This window comes from Cryptotermes secundus, unplaced genomic scaffold, assembly GCF_002891405.2.
Source record: "Cryptotermes secundus unplaced genomic scaffold, Csec_1.0 scaffold24, whole genome shotgun sequence".
Classification (NCBI taxonomy): Eukaryota; Metazoa; Arthropoda; class Insecta; order Blattodea; family Kalotermitidae; genus Cryptotermes; species Cryptotermes secundus.
Window position 1 is genome coordinate 355,509 of NW_019718270.1, and position 23,632 is coordinate 379,140.

The following is a 23,632-nucleotide window of genomic DNA, read 5'->3' on the forward strand; positions in this document are numbered from 1 at the left end:
CGCCAGCACACAACGCGCTATCTGTGAAGAGGTATTTGGCAAAAAACAACATTCCAGTGATGGAACATCCACCGTATTCTCCGGACCTAGCACCGTGCGACTTTTTTCTCTTCCCAAAAATCAAGTCTGCGCTGAAAGGGACCAGGTTCGAGTCCGTGGATGCAGTGAAAGCAAAAGCGACGCAACTCTTGAAGAGCATAACACAAGATGACCTGCAGCACTGCTTCCAACAGTGGAAAATTCGCATGGAGCGGTGTAGGGATCGGGGAGGGGACTACATTGAAGGGGATAACATTTCGACTGTCTGATTTTTTTTTAATAAAGGGTTAGAGCATGAATCCGGTTTCTTTATTGCCACACCTTGTATTTGTGTATTATGACATGTCTCTGTTCTTTTTATGCCTTCAACATTGTATTAATGAGGTAATTTTAAATTTAATTCATTAGTTTACACAAGAAAAAGATATTAGGTTTATGCTCGTTTGACTATTTTAATATATTTAAGGGCATGTTTAGGGTGCACTGTTATAGCATGATGACTGAACATGCATGTCAGCAAATATTTGGCATCTGAAAGGAAGGAAGAAAAAATTCCATAAAAAACAATAAAATATATTGTCACCAACACTTTGTATATTCATTAAAAATACAAAATATTATCAGTACAGTCTCAAAGATCTTAAATGCAATCCAAATAATCTCTCTATATATCTACATGTAAGAGTTCATCGAGTAAAACTACAGATATTTATCAATATGAAAGTATAAATACATTTGTACATATAAAACTACAGTTTATGCTGCAGAGCTAAACAAAAGAATAAACTTCACTGTAAAAGTAATCAAAAAGGATGTCCTGGCCAACAGGACCAGCAGTTTGTGTTTGTTGCTCAACTGTTAACAGCTTCCTCTTTTCCATTTTGACAGACAAATAATTTTAATTTAAGTTGTTAGTGGTGTCATAAACAATACATATTAGACTGTTCATAATTAAACTGGTATTGTAAAAGATATATTCTTAAATATATTCCATACCATGGTGACATTCGAAGTCAAGACTCTGCATGAAAAATTAGTGTCAATCTTGTATAGATCTTGGTTTCCCACCCCTCTGATACTGAACAAGACACAAATGAAAAGGATTTATACTCATCATAAATCAAGTATGAGAAAAAGCAGGTACAATTGAACAAAGAACACAGATAATATAGTCATATACATACATAGATACATAATTTCACAGATCCATTGTCCGGGAACCGGACTGGATATTGAATACATATGTATTTGGACATCTAAATTACCATTCGAAAAATGAATTAGAAAGCACCAGGTGATGAAGGGACAGTAGACATCCTAAAAGTAGCTAGGCCAACAGCAATGCAATGAATGTATACAGTTATGAGGAAGTGATACCAAATGATTAGAAGAATGAAGTGATGGTAACAGTGTCTATGAAAGGAGAAATTCTGCCATAATTAGAGAAGTATAATATTTCTGTCACTGTTGACAAAATTCAGGAAAAATATTTTAAAAGAATACCAAAAAAATTATAGACGCAACACTCCATAATAGATTTAACCTTTCTAATGAGACAATTAAGTGAAAGATACTGGGAATTTGGCAAAGGTATGACAAATGCATTTAACACATTGCGGACCGGTGGTTTAAACATTTAAATCACACTGGGGACCGGCGTTTTTAAACCTACTACCCTAACTTGTGCACTGTTCACTTTAAAAATTAATATAAAATCTCCTAATTAATTTTATGAACTGAAATTTTTGGAGAACACTTACCAGAGCTCCTAGAAGTGCTTGCACATGTGATATCTCTGGAAACATTCCCCTTTGTGAAGAGGCATTACGCAGAAGTTGCACATGTAGGCAGTTCTACTCTTCTTCTTGTGCTCTGTGCACACATGGCACTGCCTAGAAGGGTGTTTCTTCTTGCAATATTCACTCTTCACAATTTTCACGAGAATATGTTTCCGCATATCACCCGAGAGTCGGCCAGGGGGATCTACTTGAGGCCTTCGGCGGGTGCGAACAGATGGCCCCGGCTGCACTACGTCTGTGTCTGACACAGGTACTGCCGCCACCGTGGCGTCAGTAGCCCAAGCTTTTGCCAGTTTCAACAGAAATGCTTTGTATTTCAAAGTAGAATTTCTGTTCACCTTTTTGAAAACCGTAAATGAATTGAAAATTGCACAGTTTATAAGCCACAGTTCAACTTTCTTCGTCCATTTTACTGTTTTCCTAGGAAGGGAATAATAGCCCAAGAACTGGTTGGCCCTATCAACTCCTTTCATATTATACTTGAAAATACAAAGAGGCTTCTTTACTTGCCCGTGTCGTCTTTGAACATTGACCATGCTCGAATTGTGAATAGTGGAAACCATATTCACAACGCGAGTATCCCTCCAGGACTGAAGAAGAATGTCCCCCTTCCTCCTGAATGCGGTGTCGCCACGTTTCAGGCGTTTACATTCCTCTTTCAGATCTGGAGGGAGGCCTCTGTTCACCCTAATTGTACCACAAATACGTACTTTCCTAAAGTGGGGGTTTTGTCCACTTTATCCCATGTAGCTGTCCCAACACTCGCACTTTCAACGGAGCTCTCACTTTCACTTGACACATTTTGGGCAGCCCTGTGGCCCCCGTCACCGTCACTGTCACTGATAATGGCCTCGCTATCAGGAGACGAAGCAGTTGGCAAATCTGATAGCTCATCGGAGAACATATCTAATATTTCCTGTCCTCCGAGAGATCGCAACTGCTTTTGTCTCTGAGCCATGTTGAACTGGTAGCTGCGTGGTTCATACGTGCAAGCTTGGATTAGAACAAAGCCAATTTTGTTTAGGTTGTGACAGGAAATGACTCTGGTCGAGTTACTAGATAAGGCAGCAATCATTCCCGAGGTCATCTACGCAGTAGTTACGATTCAACGAAGCCACACAGTGATATATAGCGTTTTGCAACATAACGTGACCGTAGAGGGCCATATGGCCCAACTGGTCCGCAACGCTTGGAAACGTAGAGGGCCATATGGCCCACCCCGGTCCACAGTGTGTTAAAATAATAATAATAAAAAAAAAGTAAAGCTATCCCTATACCAGGCCATGAAGGCCCATAGGGTTGTGAAACGTTGAGGGTCCCACATTATCTAGACAATCAACTCAAAGATGGCGGTAAGGTTGTCAGCCTTACGCGCCGGCAGCACTTTACTCCTCAGGAAAATTATTTAATTAATTCCTGGTACTCATTTCTGTTAGAGGCTCAGTCGACCCCAGGGTCATAGTGCAGCTGGAGGGATTAAAAAATTCAATGACCTCATCGGGACTTGAACCTGCGACCTTCCAGCTTGTAGCACAGTGCCTCAACCAACTACGCTACCGCGTGCCCCCCCGATAAATGCATTTACAGTTTAAAAAAATGCAAAGATATTCTCAAAAGGAAAATACTCGTAACTTTATGAACAGCAATGTAGAGAGCAATGGAAAGATAATTATTTTTATGCACCACTGAACTAGAAAGTCTTGTTGTGGACTACAGTGGACACTACACGTGAAACTTCACCTTCTGAATTGTTTGCATAACATTAGTGAAGCCACTTTTATATTTCCTCTAATGTAAAACAAAATGAGAGTACAATTACAAGTACAAAATGAACAAATTAAAATAACACTCACATTAATATACCATAACCTGTCTTTCCATTCTTCTGTATTATAGGGTTTGAGAATAAAAACTAAATCAGTTTCCAATCTATTAGCATTACTAATCAAAAAACTATAAAAAATCCCACCTTTTGCTGGCTGACAGAATACTTGCACAGTCAAAGTATGTTATAATGAGAATTCATAACAGAATGAAAAATTTAGACTAGAAATAATACTCATAGGCACTTTCGGACCGAAGAATAGAAATCAAACAGTGAATATGTGCAGTAATCTCAACGCAGCTGAAAAATGTGGTTTGGAACAGAATTAACAGTTATTCTAAAATATGTGAACTACACATGAATCACATCATCAAATCTGAAATTCATATACACAAGAAAAAATGTCATGGGATTTCAGTAACAATGGAGATTCTTATTTTGAATAGCATGAACACATAGTGGGAAATGACTTTTGTATGGTACCAATCATTTACAAAAATGGTGACTCCTCTGTGACAAAGCATGTAATTGAATGTACTTATTTCCATTTTGTCACTGTTATGACCCAGTTTGTGCATGACACTACCAAAAATTTGCTACTATTCATGCAAGCATAGAACTGATACGTGCAAAGCAAGTAGTAACAAGAGGTTGGTACGCATAAATAAAAGGTGGTGAATGTTTGCAAGTACCTACTTACATAGAGATGTAAGCAAATTTTGGTGTGTTTATATGCTCCTTCAAAGGCATGAATGTAACTGTTACCATTTATGATGTGGGCATTATTTTTTCAGCTGAGCTGGTGAACACCTTTCCTGTTCAAGGTAAATCAGTTGATTACTTCCAGTTCCATTTGGTTTTGTTTGCACAGAAGTAGCATAGTTGTCTGTCCCATGGATATCTCCAGAACTGACGAACATTACTACGTTCAACATAATTAAATTTATGGTGCATAAGAAAATGTTTGCCAAACTGAAATACCCATTACAGCTTGTACTTTTTATGTTAGGTTTTCACTGTAATTCTTTCAGCTTCATACCACAGGAATGAAGAGCTAAAAATGTACAAAGGTAAAAAACATTATTACAGTAGAAACACAAATACAGATACAACAGCTGTAAAGAGTCATTTCTGGGTTATTTGGGCCTTTGCACTGTTAATTGTTTCCTTATTTGACACAGTTCCTTCCCTTTACCCTACATAATGCTGCTATAAGTTTCCCTCTTGCTATTCTGTTATAATGATCATTTTAGTACAGTTCTTAGTAAATGAAAAATTAGACCCTATACCATGAATCAATTATCTGTCAGGATAAAAAGTCTGTTTTCTGGATACATATTAAGAAATATAGCATTGGGGGGGGGGGTAAGATGAAAACACTTTTGGCATACAACTGGAAATTTCAATACTGTTTCATGTCAAATTCGTTCTAGTGAATGCAGAATAAACTGAATGTATTATTCTTCTTTAAATTCAAACATCATCAAAAAGGCAGTTGTCAAGTTTATGTCAAATTCATTACGAGTATAGTGAATGCAGAATAAACTGAACCTACTATTCTTCTTTAAATTCAATCATCATCAAAAAGGCAGCTGTCAAGTTCGCTACCCACTAAACACACAGAAATGATAGGACATTTTGGTTTCATTTGTTGTGTAATAATACATAAAAAGAACAACATTTTCATTCACCACTTTTGAAGGCATTACTCAATTATGTGCATTTGTATTTCCTATATTTGTTCCTGAGAATACTGGATCCTCATAAATGCTTTGTCCTATTGGCTTCAAAGTGACACTGGTTCTCTGTTTCTGTCAAAAGACTGCTTTGCTAAAGCAAGAAAAAATATAATGTTATGGGTAAGCAAGAAGACTCAGCTAAACATCAACCCTGTGGTATTCCATGTTTTAAGGAATTTCACACACTGAAGGCAAACTAAAATTCCAGCCATTTCATTTATAATTCTCCAATCATTTTATAATAAATAAAATTGAAACTTATTGGAATCCACCTGGTGCAACATGAGATTTGATTCTTTTAATCTTCCCTGCAAAAGCTGAATTCACAAAGTTGTCTAAGAATGTAAGTCTCTTCTTCTAAAGTGTTAAACACTTCTAATAGAAAGTCTAGTTGTTTTCTAGTGAAGAAGTGGCAAACACTTTGATGACTATCAAATGTACCAAACATAGCCAAGAAATTTGATATATGATACATAAAACTGTTGATTTTTTCCTTGGGGGTGAGGTGAGGCCAAGTCCCTTGGTACTTAGGCCACAACTGGTCCATTGTACTAGCCCAAGATGACACAAAAGAGAAATGGATCATCTGATGAATAATAAAGCCTACCTCAATGCCAATTTGTCGATCACAAATACCGCATTAACTGACTTGGGCCTGAACCAAGCTGCCACAATTAGAAGCTGGCAACTAATCTCCTAAGCTATGGCACAACCTCACTGTCAAAAATTAGTAGGAAAAAATTGGAAAAATGAAAAGAAAAGGAGAAATTGGAAAAGAAAAGAAAAGACCATCAGTGCTGTTAACTAGAGTTTACTGCAGAAACAGATGTCTGTTTCATGTTGTACTCCAAGAAGTTAATTTATTTCTGANCTGCTAATTATGGTATATGACCAATACTTGATGAGTGATAAGAGTTTCTTTTGAGTGTGTTCAACACAAACTCTGCTCACAGAACAAACTTTTTTTGTAGGTTACTTAATGACACTTTCAGTATCATGACTATATGGTGTTGGATGATGGGAAAACTGATAAAATGGAAGGAAGGGGGCCATGGCCTAATTGAAGTAACATCATGGCATTTTCCTGGAGGTTCTGAGGAAAACCACATAATCTAAACTTGGAACCCTCCTTGACTTAGAACATCAATTGTACCATTATGTAGCAGTCTGCAGATAATGTAAATATTTAATAGTTACAAATTCGTGAAAATAAAGGAACGGTGTAATAGCAAAAACTCAACATCAAACCACATCTTTATCCTTTAGCTCCTCTTTTTTCCTCTTCTAGTGTTATCTTGGTCCCTCTATTCTTCATTAAAACAGTAAATGAAGTTGGTACAGTTTCACATATACAGCTGCCATCTAGATAAGTATGAAAACTACTAGTGTGAGAATGAAATAACATGCTTTCAGATACCTGTAATGCACAAACCTAGGCACATGTTATCTCCCAACACAAGCATGCACTCCTTTTTTCTCTCTCTTCAATTGAAATTTCTAAGATACCCTTACTACTATTAACTAATTATAGTATCATGTGCAAGTATAATCCAGCTCCACATTTGACTGACCTCCTCAAGGAAGGGTGCATACAACGTGGAAATCTGGAGAGCCAATTTTTCCTGGATTATTTTTCTTTCTTCTTTTACGTCTTCTATCATCATTCGCCACAGCATTCCTTTCTCCTGTAAGAAAATCCCTTGAGCCAATTCGACCTGGATTCATGGCTTGTGCTCGTTTCCTCTCTTGCTCAATGATGATTTCATTTGTGAGGTATGCCTCTTTGAGCATTTCATCATGAAGTTTGCGAGGTATATCAGGAATAAGCCACCTGACAATGTTCTTTACTAGGCTAACCACATTCTGTAACACCATACAAATAACCTAGTCACACCTAAACACCATGTTCATAACATTTTATTCAGCAACATTTGTCTATTGCATGGTTTATGTAGCATCATACATAAAACAAATCAGAAACTAAACTCAGTATTTTTTTAGAGTGACTGGGGGGGGGGCTTGAAGAATCTTGTCACCATACCAAGATTTGACCCTCATATATTGCACAACATCAATATGCTCCACAAAGTCAGGCTATTAATCATACTTACAAGTACTGAGACATCTGGATAACACAGTATATTGTCCTCTGTCTCCTCAGGGGGGCATACCCCACAATATGGTAAACATTACCATAATGCATTTAACTACTGTATATGACGTTTTTCACAAATTCTATCAAGGGTAAATATGTGGTATTTAAATTCATTCTGAAATGTGTCTAAAAGTCAGTGTACATATGTGAGTAAATTTTGTAGCCCAGCATTTGCCTGAAGAGATTAACCTTGTCTATGGTTGATCCATGATTCCTTACAGTGCTGGATGAATTTCTCAAAGAGTTTTTCGATTCACCAAATATAAGGCTAGAGCATTATCACTTCAGGAACCTGCCTGGTTTACTGTGATGCAATATGGTGCAAAACTTGAGGAAGAAAAGACTCTTAATTCAGAATGCATCATCACTGAGGGACTTGTCATATGAGATGAGAATGAGAACTGTAACTGATAATTATTTGTAGGGAGAATTATATTGAGGCCAAGAGAAGAAATTATTCCTATGGCTGAAGATTTATATGTATCCATATTCATTGTGGAAGGGAAATATAAGCTAAGAACTACAGTTAATTACAAATTTGATAGAATACACTACATTATCAGTGAAGGAAGAAAGGGCTTCCAATTCAGAAGAATTTACTGAATGTCGCTTGTATCAACAAATGCGAAAATTGCATTACATTTATTTTGGTTCAGAACAGTTACTTTCATACTGCCAGTAGCCACCTATAATTTTGAAACTGACTTTTCTAGTCCACCACTATTTCACTTTATGCTACCGCACTGTCTTCTTGCACTTAACCTACATTTTGTATTGCCAGGACCGAAATAACTTGTCTCACAGTACACACTGTCTTTCACTCTGGTCCATCATGATATTAACTGCACAGGTCCAGTGAGCTCAGTAGCTTCACCTAGATTGTCTCTAGAACTCCATAACACATTTGTAGAGGCAAAGTCATTCTGGAAACTTCTTGTGCACTCTCAGCCAATCTTGGTCTTCAGCAGTTTCCAGAATAACCACGAAGGGAGAGAGGAGCCTTGGTGTTTCTCAAAACAGCAGTGTGCACATATGCTCCAACCTCACCTAAACCAACCTTACTCACAACAGTAATTTTCTCTACGTAAATGTATGGACTCTACCAATTAAACAGGGAGACTGATGGGGAGAAATATTGTTATTAACCCGTTGCCGTGGTTCGTCGTGTCTGTTTCGTCAGGGATTTAAATCGTCTGGGGGGGTTCGTCGTGTATGGTTCGTCCAGCTGCACACCTATGTTATAACGCCCATAATAATTGATGGTTTTGCTGTAGATTGTTAGATTTTTCGCTGGCCTGTTGTCACAAGAACAGAGTATACTAAGCCAACGAGTTTAGCTGAGATAAGTCGTCGTTACATATGCCTGTCTTGCAGCAAATTCGTGTTGCTTCTTGTAGCGGTTTCGTCACTCAATGGCGTATTTGCTTTGCTTGTGAAGTAATAAACACCAGAGAGGTGATGTGTGCTGTTGTATATAATATCATATTGCCCTGAGCTGGCCACACAAACACATTCCATTGGAATTCTTAGAAGAGGGTTGTCCAAAATGTTATTCTCGTAAAATCGATTGCTTTCGCACAGTACATAGCACCCATTTCTTAGAAATACGCCACAATTTAAGGCAGAACACTGTGGTCACCCCCTGAGACGATACGGATGTGTGTGGGGGAGGGAAAAGTACTCATTATCGCTCCAGTTGACGCCATTTTATCGTACTGACCTTGGTGGTCGTTTCGAGAGCCAGCTCTGTGTTTAGACTAATGCTTCAAGGCGTCACCTGCTTACATAGCCGAGATACCGGGTGCTCATATTATAAGGCAAGGTTATAAAACCAACTTTTAAGATCATTTTAGTGAAAGTTTCATCCTTCAAGGCGTACCATTCTCTGCTCAAATACTAAATAACATGCTTCCATTGAAGATATAAAGGGGGTTCATATTATAAGGTAAGGTTATAAAACCACCTTTTAAGATCATTTTAGTGAAAGTTTCATGTTCCTATCTCATAGATTTTAAGAACAATGATGAATAAATAATTTTCGAGCAAAATTTAAATGGCCGGCTGAATATATTACCGCAGGAGCCGCGGCCGCGGAATTTAAATGACCACGTCAAAAGGTTAAATATTAGTGAGTATGGTCACTTCCAAGCACTTGCCTTCTGAATTTATGTACGTTTTCTGACTTCTGTGTCTCCCTTGTTAAGTGATGTTGGAAATCATTACAGAAAGTCATTTCAGTTACAAGTATATTGCTGTTAAGTATCTTCAAGTTATTCAAAATGAGACTCTCCATTGTTTTTGAAACATGATAAACTCACAGGGGGCCAAATCAGGTTCAGGTGGATGTTCAAATACTGGTATTTGCTCTACCGAAAGTACTGAACCGGAAGGCAGTGTCATGATGCAGCAAAAAGTTGCTTTTCTTCAATGAATGTGCCGCCATAAGCAGCCCTGAACTTGAGAGCAGAATGCTTGGCTGTCTGCTTTGGAAGAACAAATTCATAACAGACAATTACTGCCATAAAAGAAACCCATATCAATATGATTTTGAAATTGGAGTTATTTTGGACTTTGACATGGCGTTCCTGAGTCTAACAGGAAGATTCAAGCACATCATCAGTCACTATTTTTTCTTCTGCCAATTTTACTTGAAGTTCTGAGCAAATTTCTTGCCATATCACATCTGCCTACTACTGACATTCTGATTACCATTTCTGCAGAGACATTCTTCATGTTAGATCTTTTAGTCAAAATCAATCTCATAATTTCTCTATTCATCTTAAATCTTGTATCTTCTGAAAAATTCTGATGATACTTTCTCATTATTTCCATCATTTTTTCCACATTTCAGTCAGTTCTTGCAATTGTTGAACAGCTAGATCTTTTGCTTTAACATATATTCCATTTTTAAATTGGTTAACACACCTAAAACACTGTCTTCTATTCATTGTTCATCTCTATAAACTTGCTGTAATATTATATAAATTTTAGTAGTATTTTTTCTTTCATTAAAATATTAAATACTGATTGTTCTAACAATTTAGCACAATTATTTATAAAAATTGACAGAATACTGCACCAATAACATCCCAATTATAACAAAACAAAATGAATCCTAATGACTAATAGGTACAGAAGTGCTGAATCATGCAGTCATATGAAATGACACATGTGAAAACAGGTACACACAACTATTAGACTAAATATACACATATTTGTATACTTCTTTTATAATTTCTGCACCCTAGAGATAATCCATACAGAATTAGGTAATAACTGAGATTCGTTTGATAAACAATGTCCATGCCATACTATAAAAAGGACACATTATTTGGCACTAAATATACCTTCTGTCTATGTCCCACTATTATAGAGGAGAAGCACATCCTCTTGAACCCTAAGCTGACAATGTGCAATAACTGGACATGAATCTGTTACTGACCTGTCCTCAACAGGCAGAGTTGGGAGGACTCAAGATGTCACTTTCTCACTGTTGTACTGTACATACATCCTGAGCTGGATAGCGATAGCAAGACTAACAAGCATGATAACAATAATACAAATAATCATATTTTGCACTGGAAGGCATGAAAGGAAAAGACTAATAGAATATACCATAGGGTCCAAGAAGGGCAGGACAAGACAGACCGACATTAACGAGGGTAGAATTGCAACAGTATAAACGGCAGGCATGAGTCAATTTAACATAAATACAATATAACTTGAATATATATGAAAATATAACCAGTTACTGATGGGAAAAGAGCATGAAACATTAAAAAATAACATAAAACTCACGCTATTCTATAGACTTAGACATTTCAGTATAATCTGGACATGGATAGGTTACCTGCACATTGTTATGCAGAATGACAAATTTTGGCAGAAATACAAAATGCGAGGCTTGCAACAGCTAAAGAAATCAAATACATGAATCCAAACACAACTCATGCCTCAAATGCAACAGCCACAAGGAATAGGGCAAGCAAATCACAATGACAGGCTCACAGAATATAACAAACAAGAGATTTATCTTGCCAACATAAAACACATCATATTGGAATTAATCAATTAATCTCTCTCTCTGACACACACACATACGTGCGTGATCGCATGAACACACTCACATATGGAGGCAGAGGCTCTCTCTGCTGCAGTTTTAGTCAAACATAAAACATAATTCAACTAAGGTAACACATTATAATGAAAAATAATTTTGAGAGAGAAACAATGCGTATCCACTTGATAGAGGTTCTCCAGCAAGACAGCTTGAGCTAGTGTTGCAACATGGTGCTCTCCAAAATGAGAAGGAATCAAGGAAGTCTGACTGGATGGGGTCATGCGATATGCAGTAGGAAATAGGGACAGTAATGGTAAAAGGATGGAACTAACTTGTGGCACATAGTGACAACACGAGGGAAACACAGATCACAGAATCAGCTGAGGAGATCGGCCCATTACCATGAAAATATGTTAACAAAATATATTATATCACTTCCATGATGAAAACTGTAGCAAGGGAGAGGGTAAAAACAAAATTAACTACTTGTACTCTAATACGATAAGATCTAAACATTATTATTATTATTATTTATTTATTTATTTATTTCATCCATAGCTGTAGAGAATTACAACTGGACATGTCAAACATCAAGAACCTAACATCTGTGATGATGGTATATTAATGCAATTACTGATTATTTTGGACATTATCCATCATCCTGTTTTAAACAAAACAGCTTCAGAACAGCAGCAAGAGAGAGAGAGAGAAAAAATAGTATGCTATGTCAGTCCTCATAACTCACAAACTGGTATGTTACAGTTGCAACTCTCCATTCTCAAAATTCAATACCAACTTCAATAAATGATTCATTACATCACCAATGGACAATGCACAAAGTGATTCAATTTTAATCAATGGAAAGAAAATTTTATAATTATTCATAAACGTGAACTTCATAAAATCTAACTTAATATGTGGGTTTGTTAGATTAATGAAGTTACCTGGAACACGACGACAAATATCAGTCGTACTGCTAGGATACGCCAGTATATAAGAGGACGCTTGTATGGATGTTCGTCCCATGGCGGATTTCTGTACTCTGGGTATCTATAAAACACAACAAAATGTACCTTCAATAACAACTGGAGTAAGGTGGTCACGCCATAGCTCAAGCGGTTAGTCACTGGCTTCCCACTGCGGCAGTCCGGGTTCAATCCCGGGTCTGGTCAAGTGGGATTTGTGGTGGACAAAGTGGCGTTGGGGCAGGTTTTCTCCAAGTACTTCGGTTTCCCTGCCAATCTTCATTCCACCAGAAGTGGCCGCAGTACAAGGGACTTACGAGTAGTCCCACCCTACTAGCAATAAAAAAAAAGGTTGTACAAGGATGAAATGCTCTTGTTTTACAATCAAACCAAATGATTTGGGGAAGAAAGAAGGCAGACAATGATAAACATACACATGATAAGAATGGACACATGTATGTAAAGAGAGTATCAACGTTTACAAACAGAAGCTTTGCAGTTTTTCATACCTCCCTGGTCTTTGAACATTTATTGCAAAAACCCATTTGTTCTTGCAAAGCTGGTCACATGACAAAGACTCAGAAAATATTTGCCATATGAATTTCTTGGACATCTCCTGATGGAAAGACACAATCATATTGATCAAATTTTGACAGACAAGAGATGGCAATCAAGTATACTTAAAGTCCAGTCTTTCAGGGGTGTAGACTTTGACACTGACAACTATCTGGTGAACTTATATCCTTGCAGTAAGTAAACAAACAACACAAAAATTTGATATGGAGAAATTCAATCTCAAGAAACTAAACAAGGCAGAGGGTAAGGAAGAGTATCAGGCTGAAATCTCAAATAGGACTGCAGCTTTGGAAATCTTAGGTGATCATGTGGATGTTAATAGAATTTGAAAATTATTACAGAGAGTATCAAAATTTCAGCCTGAAAAACTATTACAGGGAGTATAAAATTTTTGCCCACGACGGCCTAGATTATTAAGAAATGAAGCAGCATAAGCCACGGTTCAGCAAAAGATGTTTAATCAACAACACCATCAGATCAAAGAAAACAAGAGAAACAACAATGGTTACAGGATCAAAGCTAAATAAATGGAAATAATCTGAACAATATAAGATGTGGATTTACCACACATTTCACAAACAAAAACAGAGGATATCTGAAAGACAAAATCGACAATTGTGTAACACACAGTAAGAACAAGAATATTACAACTTGGTAAAGGATAAAAATAGTCATCTTGCAGATTCCCACAACACACTGAATGTTTCTCTCATCTACTGAACATACATGTGGTTGGTGAAGTTAGGCAGACAGAAATACATACATCTGAGCCAAGTCCTTCTGAGGCTGAAATGACTATTGCAAAGTTAAGTATAAGTCACCAAGAACTAATCAAATTCCAGAAGAAGTGATTCAAGCAGGCGGTGAAAAAGATCTGAGATCCATAACTCACTAATTCTGTTCTGCCTGATCAGTGGGTACTAGAGGACACGTAAAGTCATACACACAGAGACTAATTCCTTCTACGGCTTTTGGCCACACTACTGCTCCCTTGGACTTTCAGAACTGAACTGCCCCAAGCGATTTTCGGTGTGTTATAAACCTTCAGCTTGGACCACCAAAACAAGACTTCCTTTATTGTAGCGTCATACCTCTGTTGGGGCTACCATGTGATTGCCTTCCAGCCAGTTCATTGGCATGCTGCCTACTACCTAGCAACGAGCTGTAACATTTGGCCACTGAGAACACAGATCATATTGTTGCAAGTTGGAACGTGTTTATGGAGGCAATGCCTAGCAATGTGTTACAGTGATCCCTCCTTAAGGCTGTTCATCCCAAATAGCCTATCACTGTGTCACCGTTCCTTCTTCTTTGAGGTCTCGGCTTGTAACATCTCACCTTCCCGCAAGTTGTTCAGTTTTTCTTGCGGTGGATGCTCTCCAACTACCACCACTTCTCCCTCCTCAAGGCCAGCTTGTCCCGAGCGCTTCCCTTATGAGGAGGTTCCAGTTAATTCAGGTTCTCACCAACATCCAAAGGTTTTCTTCGTTTTTCTCTTTCCCAAGTAGCCAACAACTCCTGGAGAGGCCAGTGCTCCCACATCTCCAGTTCTTACTCTGTGTGCAGACTCCTTTTCTGCCTCAGAGGGGGCCAACCCCTCCACAATGTTCAGTCCTGATTTTTCGTGATTCGACACAAGATCCGGCTTTTTGCTTCGTGATCTTCATGCTGAGAATCTCACAGAGGGATCTTCTTTAGAGTCCCTATGCTTCCCTGAGGTGATCGCTGTCCTGAGCTCTGCCCTCTGCCATCAGTGGTTGTTCACTTTTTCCTCAGACATAGCGGCCATCTGTCAACTAGGTTCTTTATTCGCTTGCTGCCTGGTAGCTGCTTTCTAAGGCCTTGGTCCCTTATGCCACTGTTGCATTCTGGGCCCTTCCAATGTCTGTCCTCTCTGAGTTTCTTGTAACACACGGACCTGGTCGTAACCCTTGTGACTGTGTCCCCAGTGCCATACCACCGCTGTAGAGCGGGTCATCTTCCTGCAGGCGGCAGGCAACTTCCTCTGGATCCACAATTTCCTTGGTCAGTTCCTTTAGCTTTCCACAGTGCCCTGAAGCTAGATGCCAGTCCCTATGCCGCTTCTTCATTGCTCCAGAAGATTTCACCGTGGTTTCTTCCTTGAGGACCTCCCACTGCTCTGCATCATATTCCACGCCCACTGAAGTTGGTTCCTTGAATTCCAGGCATGCCTCCATGGTGTCTTGGTAGGCCATTGCCCTTTCATGATGGTCATCTAGCTTGGCCATCATCTTTTTGTGCATGTCTTCCATTTCTTCTCAGAAGGCTTCTGATTTTACTTGGTTGGTTTTTATATCTTTCTTTAGTTCCTTCTGGTTGGTTTTCATTTCTTCTTGCATGGATTTCATGTTGGTTTTAAATTTTTGCCAGCATGGCCTTCAGTAATTCCATGTTTTCCAACTTTTTTTGAATGGCACTGTAAAATAAATCTTCTGCTCAACAATTGCTTCAATCAGATCCAATCCCACTTCTGATACCAGTTTTCACATGTTAAGTGACTATGAACAGGGTTCGGGATTGGTAACTAGATTTATTAACCACCTACAGGTTGTAACTATAAATAATTACAATACTGCTGCTGATTTACACATTCTACAATCACATCACACCAATCTTGTCAGTCTATGTCCATTAGTCTTCACTCTCAGTTCCCTGGCAACGGATTTATAACACAGGAACTACAAAAGTCTCACTAAATTATACACTGCCAATATCACTGTGATACAGCACATGTAAAGTCACACACAGTCTAATTCCTTCTACAACTTCTTGACACACTACTGCTCCCTTGGAACTTTGGAACTCAACTGCACCAAGCGATTTTCCATGTGTTATAAACCTTTGGCGCGAACCACCACAAAAAACACGGCTTCCTCTACTGTTGCGTCACACCTCTGTTGTGGTTACCATGTGATCGCCATCCAGCCAGTTCATTGGTGTGCTGACTGCTGACTAGCAACAAGCTGTAACATTCGCCCACTGAGAACACAGCTCCCATTGTTGCGTATTGGAATGTGTTTATGGAGCCACTGCTTAGTAATGTGTCACAATACAAAAGCATCTGTTTTTCTCTTCTGTCATCATGTATTTCCATAAGTAATTACAGATCAGACCCAAAGAAAGCAGCAATAAATGGCACAGACAGGTATCTCAGAGTTGCAGCTATTGCAATAAGTTTAGTATCTTAGTAACACATACACAACAAGATATGTGTATACCTGGTATAGAAGTGGATTAGAAACAACTTTACTGGCATTAGGTATTTTTGACAAAATTTGTTTTTACAGGCAAAAAATGTTATACAAAAACAGTAAGTCTTTTCTCTGTAGATTTCATGCTCAACAATTTTTCAAAATTTCATAAGGGATTTAGACTAATTCATGTTACAAAATCTGTATATTCTACATATATGTGGCCTATAACTCCTGGTAAGGTTTAGTTCATTCTGGCCTCAGACCATTTAGCTAGGTTAAGATATAAATCCACATTTTTAAACCTGACAGTCACAGCAATGATGGCTATCATGGGAGATCTATACCTTAACATAAGGTTTAAACCATAATGCAGTCTGCAGACAAGAGTTTTAACTCTGGTAGAGGTGAAGAAAAGGGAAAGAATGCACAAGCATCTGCACTATATCCAACTGGTACTGAATCAGAAACATCTGCACAGAAGACCTTACAGCTAGACCACCAGATTCCCATACGTATCAAATAAATTATCTGGCAGAATATTTCTATAAAATAAAATAACTTCTTTTACAGTCTGGCAAAATTAATATGGCCCAAATATGGTGGGAGGGATCATACAAATACAGGACAGAAACTATTGCAAACATCTATCTTTCTCTAACTTGAAACATTCAAATTCTGTATCACTTGTAGAGTAGAGTTATGTTTCAGACATTATACTATTGGTATAGAATTTTTTGACCTTATTACCTGCATATGTCAACATGAGATACATTGTTGTGTGAATGGCTGAAATGTCTTGTATCAAAGTAGGCCAGAGAATGATTGAGGAACCCAACATCCGTGTGATCTGGATTTACAATGTGCATGTACATCATCCGTGGGATAAAGTTGGATGAGAATGCAATGATAAATGCCTGAAACAAAAATATAAGGACCATACGTGTGTGTACACACGCATGCACATACACTTGTCACATAGTAAATAAATTACATAACCATAATAATTTAATCAATACCATATAAAATCACTAAGTAATTTAATAATAGTTACCAATGGTATATTATTTCCAGGTATCAAATATTAAATAATAACATACAACATAACAACAGGCCTCTGAACACATCAGCCATTGTGTATATAACATGTCCGTATAAGCATTACATATATTACGATTACAACTGCCAACTTCCAAATACTATCACATACACAACTTATAACTGTACTTTTGACTATGTAACTGGTTATTTTAAGACTTCAACTTTTATTGTAATTTATATTTTATATTCACTCATATCATTTTATACCACTGTATACACTTGGAAGTTTAGTACTTTATCCTATATTTGACATACAATTCAATAACGAAAAGTTTAATTTATTTGCCTGATAATGGCCTTTTGAAGGCCGAAACATGTAGCAGAAGTTATCTCCTAGACTTACTTACATCTATTATTGAATGTTGTGTTGTGACGGTTTTCAGTAAGAAATAATTTATAATCATCCAAAGTGCAGCAGGTATACGGTTGATAGCTCAATGAATAACAGACTTGTATTTGCAACAAGCGAACATCAAGACCAATACAATTGGAGCACACCTTTCACTTCAGATTTAATTTACTATGAGTCTGGAAGCTGTGGTATTATATAACTGATAACATCATGACAATGTCAGGTGAGAGTAACAAAATGTTGATACTCACATTTGTAACAACAGAGAGAGTTCCAAGGATGTCCAGAATGTGGAACCAAACACCAATATTTTTTACTCGTTTAGGAACAGGCCGACGATAATACCGCAGGCACTTCTTTGCATCAAGCCTCATCTCCAAAATATTGTTCAACAATGCAAAGAATGGAGCCAAAGGGAAGGGTGCCACGAAGAGGGTAACAAACCCATACTGCAAAACTGAATTAAGCGAAATAATTACATCTTATTAATTAAGGAAGAAGTCTTTAGAAACTGAATGACTGATTCAGTTCTCATTATCAAGCAATGTCTTCATAGAAGGCAACAGGTAACTTAAAAATTATACTCCTTTATCACCACAATGCATCTTGTACTGTTGCATCCTGCTTGTGGTGCTTACAACTAAAAATGGTGATTCTTGAGGAACATACCAATGGTGATGGAATACATACAAACTATGATGTCAGTATAAAATTCTGCTGAGTTAAAATTGGATCGGATCCAACTTTATACTAAATATCCTTCAGATTTTAAAATCAGGAATGGGTAGACCCATATTCTTCGATGTTTTTGGAAGTTGGCTCACAGACCACCCAAACAAACACTGTATTACACGGTTTTACCAACCTAACCCAGAACTAAGATTCACTATAGAAAATGATAAACTTTTTAGACATCACTATCATAAACCAATCATGATAATGACACTTGAAAATTTATCACAATGAAACCTCTACAGACATATTTATCCTTATTGACTCCTGCCACCTCTTTGAAAATAAAATTTCAGGCATTAACTATCTAATAAACAGAATGAACAAATACCTCACCTCTACAACAGGGAAAGCTGAACGGCTCATTCCTATAAAATATATCCTGAAGAACAATCAACACCCCAAAGACCTAATAAAGGTAAAGTTTTCCCTGTACTTCATTAATTACACACTATGCCATAATGACATTTTCTCATATTTTGACAAAGGAAGCACAACCACTTCCCACATTATTTAGAGTAATGACTCTAATAACAGCTTTCTGAACTGCCAGTACCATAAGAAACAGCTTAAAGAAAAACTAATATCTCTGGACCTTTTCAGCAATGGCAACACATACCAGCTACCATATCAAAAATTCCCCAAGAAATACAGAAATGAAACTTTAAAATTAGATATAATAAACACATTCAGGATACAAGAACAATTCAAATGCTCAGTCCTATGATGGCACTGCTGTCTCAGAGGGGATAATGGGTTTGAAAATAAGATCAAAGATACTGTGGCATACAGGTATTTACTGCATGCAAGAACTGTTGAGCCACAGAAACAGCTGCTGCTAAGTAATATACACATGTAACAATACACCACCAGTGTTACGCAATCTGTTTCTACGCAATGGGTCAGTAAACACATTTCTTTGTATCAGACCATGCTATGCAACGCGGCGACATCATCAACAATACAGTGTTTTCTTTGGGGTCTGTGCAGAGTGCTTGTAAGAGAAGTGAATTCAGAAGCTAGGAGCAGTTGAGAGTACAAGGACGAGAATGGAGCATGTCCTTAGTGAATTGTGAAGATTAGTCGAGTGCAGATTAGGGCAGAGGAGGACAAAGTGATTCAAGACAAGAAGACTTCACAGTGATTTTAAGGGATAGTTGCTGTGTTGAGTTCCGTTGCTAGGAGAAGACCAGTGAAAACAGAGAATGCTAGTGCGTGTGCAACGGTGAACTGTAAATTCTGTAAATCAGTGATAGTGCAATATTAATTGTAATTAAGAGAGACTGTAACTGAAGTGCCAAAAAATTCAATCATCCAATCCAGAACCCATTAGTTTCACCACACATACCTCCGAACATGTGGCAATACCTTTCCTCGTGCACATTTCATTTACTGTTATGCTCATCAACTGAATTCAGTAATGAAGCAAGCATTTTCCAAAGTGAAGTCAGTAAAACTGTTTTCTGCCATTATATCAGGATTTTTGTCCTTTCTTTCTGCTTCATCTAAGTATTCTGCTCTGTTAGGAACTGCCTGTAGCTGCACTGTCCCAAAGTCCACAGAAATGCCATAGAACTTTCAAAGCATAACTCTGAACTGGATGTATATTAGCAAGGATTCTCTGCTTGAATGCTTCAATATTACTGAGAATGGAAATGGTTGGGATGACATTTCAATCACAGAGTCGGTTGGGCTACATCAATTGTTGAATGAGGAGCTACTCTTGTATTTTCTGTCGCTTTTCATTCAATTTTGTTGTATGTTCACATTTTGTACAACATCTTGGAAAAAGTGTCAAGCAGTGTAATAAGTGTTTGTAAAGTTATGCAACATTTAAACATTAGAGGGAATCCACCTCAAGTGAATGGCAACCCAGAACCCTCAACAAAACGTGTGCAAGAGTTTGATAACATAAAAGTTGAACCAAACGAAATGTATAATGCAATAGTGTCACAAAAAAACAAGTCACACCCTGCCAATTTCTCTGGCTGAACCATGGCAATTCAATGTTCAGGTGGTTCTCAGTATCTACAAAGATGTAGGTGCTCTGTTCAAGAAGTTTCAGAAGTTTTGAAGTAGCATGCCAACTTCATGTCTTAGCAATGTCAGGTAAGTTGTGCTGCCTACTGGTGTGCTCCTTAATTATCATCCTTTCTGTCACGTCATCCTGCTGTGATTAGTCATCACTTTAGAGCAATTTGTTCACATGTGTGTAGAGTGTGTCTTGCGATATTCAAGATGGCTTATGTTCATGAGCAGTGTATTAATGTTAAATTTTGCTTCAAACTAGGTGAAATGTTACACAGATTCATGAAATGACTAAAAACGCTTAAGGAGATCAGTGCATGAGCCGTACACATTGTTATGAATGGTTTAAGTGATTTAAGGGTCGTCAGCAGTCAACACATGATGACAGCATTTGAGACAGCCCTCAATATCATGTGATGAAGCTCATGTTGCACAAGTTTTTGAAATCGTGCAGTTGAATAGTTGTTTGACAGTGCAGGAAATAGCAGAAGAGTGCAAAATATCGATAGCATCATGTCATGACATTCTTATGACATAATTAGAAATGCACTGGGTAGTTTCAAAGTTTGTCCCACAACTTTTGACACAGGATCAGAGAGACAGTCATGTTGCCATCTGTCAGAAACTTCTGGATTGTGCTAGTGAGGATGATAACTTTCTGAAAAGAATTATAACTGGTAACATTGGTTTATGGATATGATGTGGAAACTAAAATGCAGTCTTCCCAATGGGTTGGAAAAAATTCGCCGAGACTGAGAAAGGTGTGGTGGGTCAGGTGAAGGCGAAAGTCATGTTGACAGTTTCTTTTTCACTCTGAGGGTGTTGTGCATCATGAATTCTTATGTCAGGGGGAAAAACAGTGTATCGCTGGTATTAACTCGAAGTGCTGAAATGTCTTAAGAGAAAATGTCAGGGGAAAACCTCAGTTGTGGAGAAACAATTCCTGGTTCCTCCATCATGACAGTGTGTCAGCTTATGCATCGCTACTGATTCATGACATTTTGGCCAACGTGAACATAACTGTGTTTCATCAGCCACCTTACTCACTTGACCTGGCTCTGGCAGATTTTTTTTATTTCCTAAACTAAAATCCACTTCGAAAGGACGATTAGACAATTCAAGAGATTATGGACAATTTGCTGATGGAGCTATGCAAGATCCCGAAAAAGGCACACCAGGACTGTTTCCAGAGGTGGCAATGGCTGTTGGTGGAGCAGTACATCAATGCAGGGGGGGGGGAGAGTACTTTGAAGGTGATAAGGTTCACTCAGTTGCAGGAATGTCTGAAAAAATTATAGAAAATGGTTCCAAAACTTTTTGAACAGACCATATAACTGCAGAAACTCTGAAATTCAATCTGAAAATGACAGAGGGGCTTGAATTGCAGAAAAATTGATGACAGTAGTTTATTTACAAACAAGGTAACTTCAAAGAAATTGATTATTTCACGTATTTTTCATGAATTACCTCAAAGCATGTGATTTAATAGTAGTAACAGTATTAACATGGATATCAATATTGATCAGTTAAAAGGCACTTTATTTTTTTAAAATTGCCCTTAAATAAAGATTATTATTATAATCAACATCATTTTTTTAATGCTAGTGAGGTGGGACTAAGTCCTTTGTACTGTGGCACCAATGATAACATTGGTGCTAAAAATGACATTAAAAACAAGAAAATGGCTTTTAAAACCTTACAAATTTATCATTAAAACTGCAAATGAAAACATGTACATAAAATAAAAATGAAATGGAAAACTCACCCATTTCTAGATACTCAGGACATAATCCTCGAGGACCCCAGTCTACTAATTTGTAATCCTCAGTCCACTGGTTTATAATCTGCCTACTCTCTTTGTCTTCTTCTTTAACCTTGAAATTATTCCACCACTTCTGCAATAGCCTGCAATACAAAATTTCCACAGATACGCCATATGGAAAATGCAGATCTTGGGGAAAATACTGTAACAAAATAAATAACACATACAAAGAAGGAAGAGGGAAATGAATTAGAATAGTTTAGACAACTAAAAGGGATAAGAATGGAATACAAGTGAAATGAGGGAAGAAGATAAAGGCACAAAAGGGATAAAGGAAAGGAACGTAAGAATGTGAAGTACGTAGATGCTCAGGAGCCAGTTTTCTCTGAGAGACTAAACCTGTGCATGCACTAAAAAGCTATGACTAAAACCCTCTAAGTTTTTTGTGTCTTTTCCTAGTCCATCCAAGGTGCTACAAAGCACCATTCTGATACTTACGGAATAACCATTTCCATGACAGTAGCATATGCTTGCTTGCCAACCATGATAATTGCGAGTTGAATACAGAGTTCCATCAAACATCCACCAGGATTGCACTGCAGAAACAAGGAACATAAACTCTTTTGTAACAACACAGAGTAGAGTATGACCATTTGGGTTGTGATACCATGCAGTTCAGTGGAAGTCACAACATCATGTTCACTGCTGTGAGAACATCACACCCAACAAACATTAATAACACATGTAGGTACAACTCTGCTGTGCTGACCACGCAACACCCTTTATCCACAAAAGGTGGCACTAACTTCACTGACAAGTGGCAGTTGGTCAGTCCATATACCGTATTTACGCATGTATAGGCCGCATGCGTGTATAGGCCGCAGCACAATTTTCAGACAGAAATTACAGAAAAAATAATTTTCTTGGAATATTATTTCAGGAGTAGAAATTATTCCGAAATTTGGCAACGTTTAACATTCCTAAGTTCGCAACTAGCGAAAATAACGGTACCGCTCGGAACAAAGGCATTGCGGGGGAGAGTTATAACCTTTTCACCTTTACTTGACTTGCCTGGTTAGTTCTGAGTGAAACATGGGTCGAGTAAGAGCAGGTTATACGTCTAAATTTAAACTTCAAGTGGTGCGTTACACACAAGAACATGGAAATCGAGCAGCAGGGAGAAAATTCGACGTTGACGAAAAAAATGTGCGAAGATGGATACTAACGAAAGATGCCCTTGAAAATACGTCACAAAATCGACGATCTTTCTGCGGAAAGAAAGCTAAA

The 23,632-nt window shown here is 37.8% G+C and overlaps 1 protein-coding gene across 5 annotated transcripts in view; it reads right to left on the reverse strand.

Annotated features, from left to right (window-relative positions):
- Positions 1–3,431: 3,431 nt before the first annotated feature.
- LOC111866792 (anoctamin-4) overlaps positions 3,432–23,632 on the reverse strand; it is a 64,313-nt gene continuing 44,112 nt past the window's right edge. For 4 of the 5 annotated variants that reach the window (XM_023856092.2, XM_023856175.2, XM_023856253.2 and 1 more), the window contains exons 11-17: positions 22,844–22,941; positions 22,349–22,488; positions 18,075–18,280; positions 17,121–17,287; positions 12,562–12,667; positions 6,974–7,265; positions 3,432–6,268 (exon numbers count right to left, since the gene is read on the reverse strand). In XM_023856092.2, coding sequence (XP_023711860.1) covers positions 6,978–7,265; positions 12,562–12,667; positions 17,121–17,287; positions 18,075–18,280; positions 22,349–22,488; positions 22,844–22,941 — 1,005 coding nt within the window. In that variant the 3' untranslated portion in view covers positions 3,432–6,268; positions 6,974–6,977. The remainder of the gene's footprint in view (positions 6,269–6,973; positions 7,266–12,561; positions 12,668–17,120; positions 17,288–18,074; positions 18,281–22,348; positions 22,489–22,843; positions 22,942–23,632) is intronic. The other variant, XR_002843241.2, reaches the window with a different exon arrangement.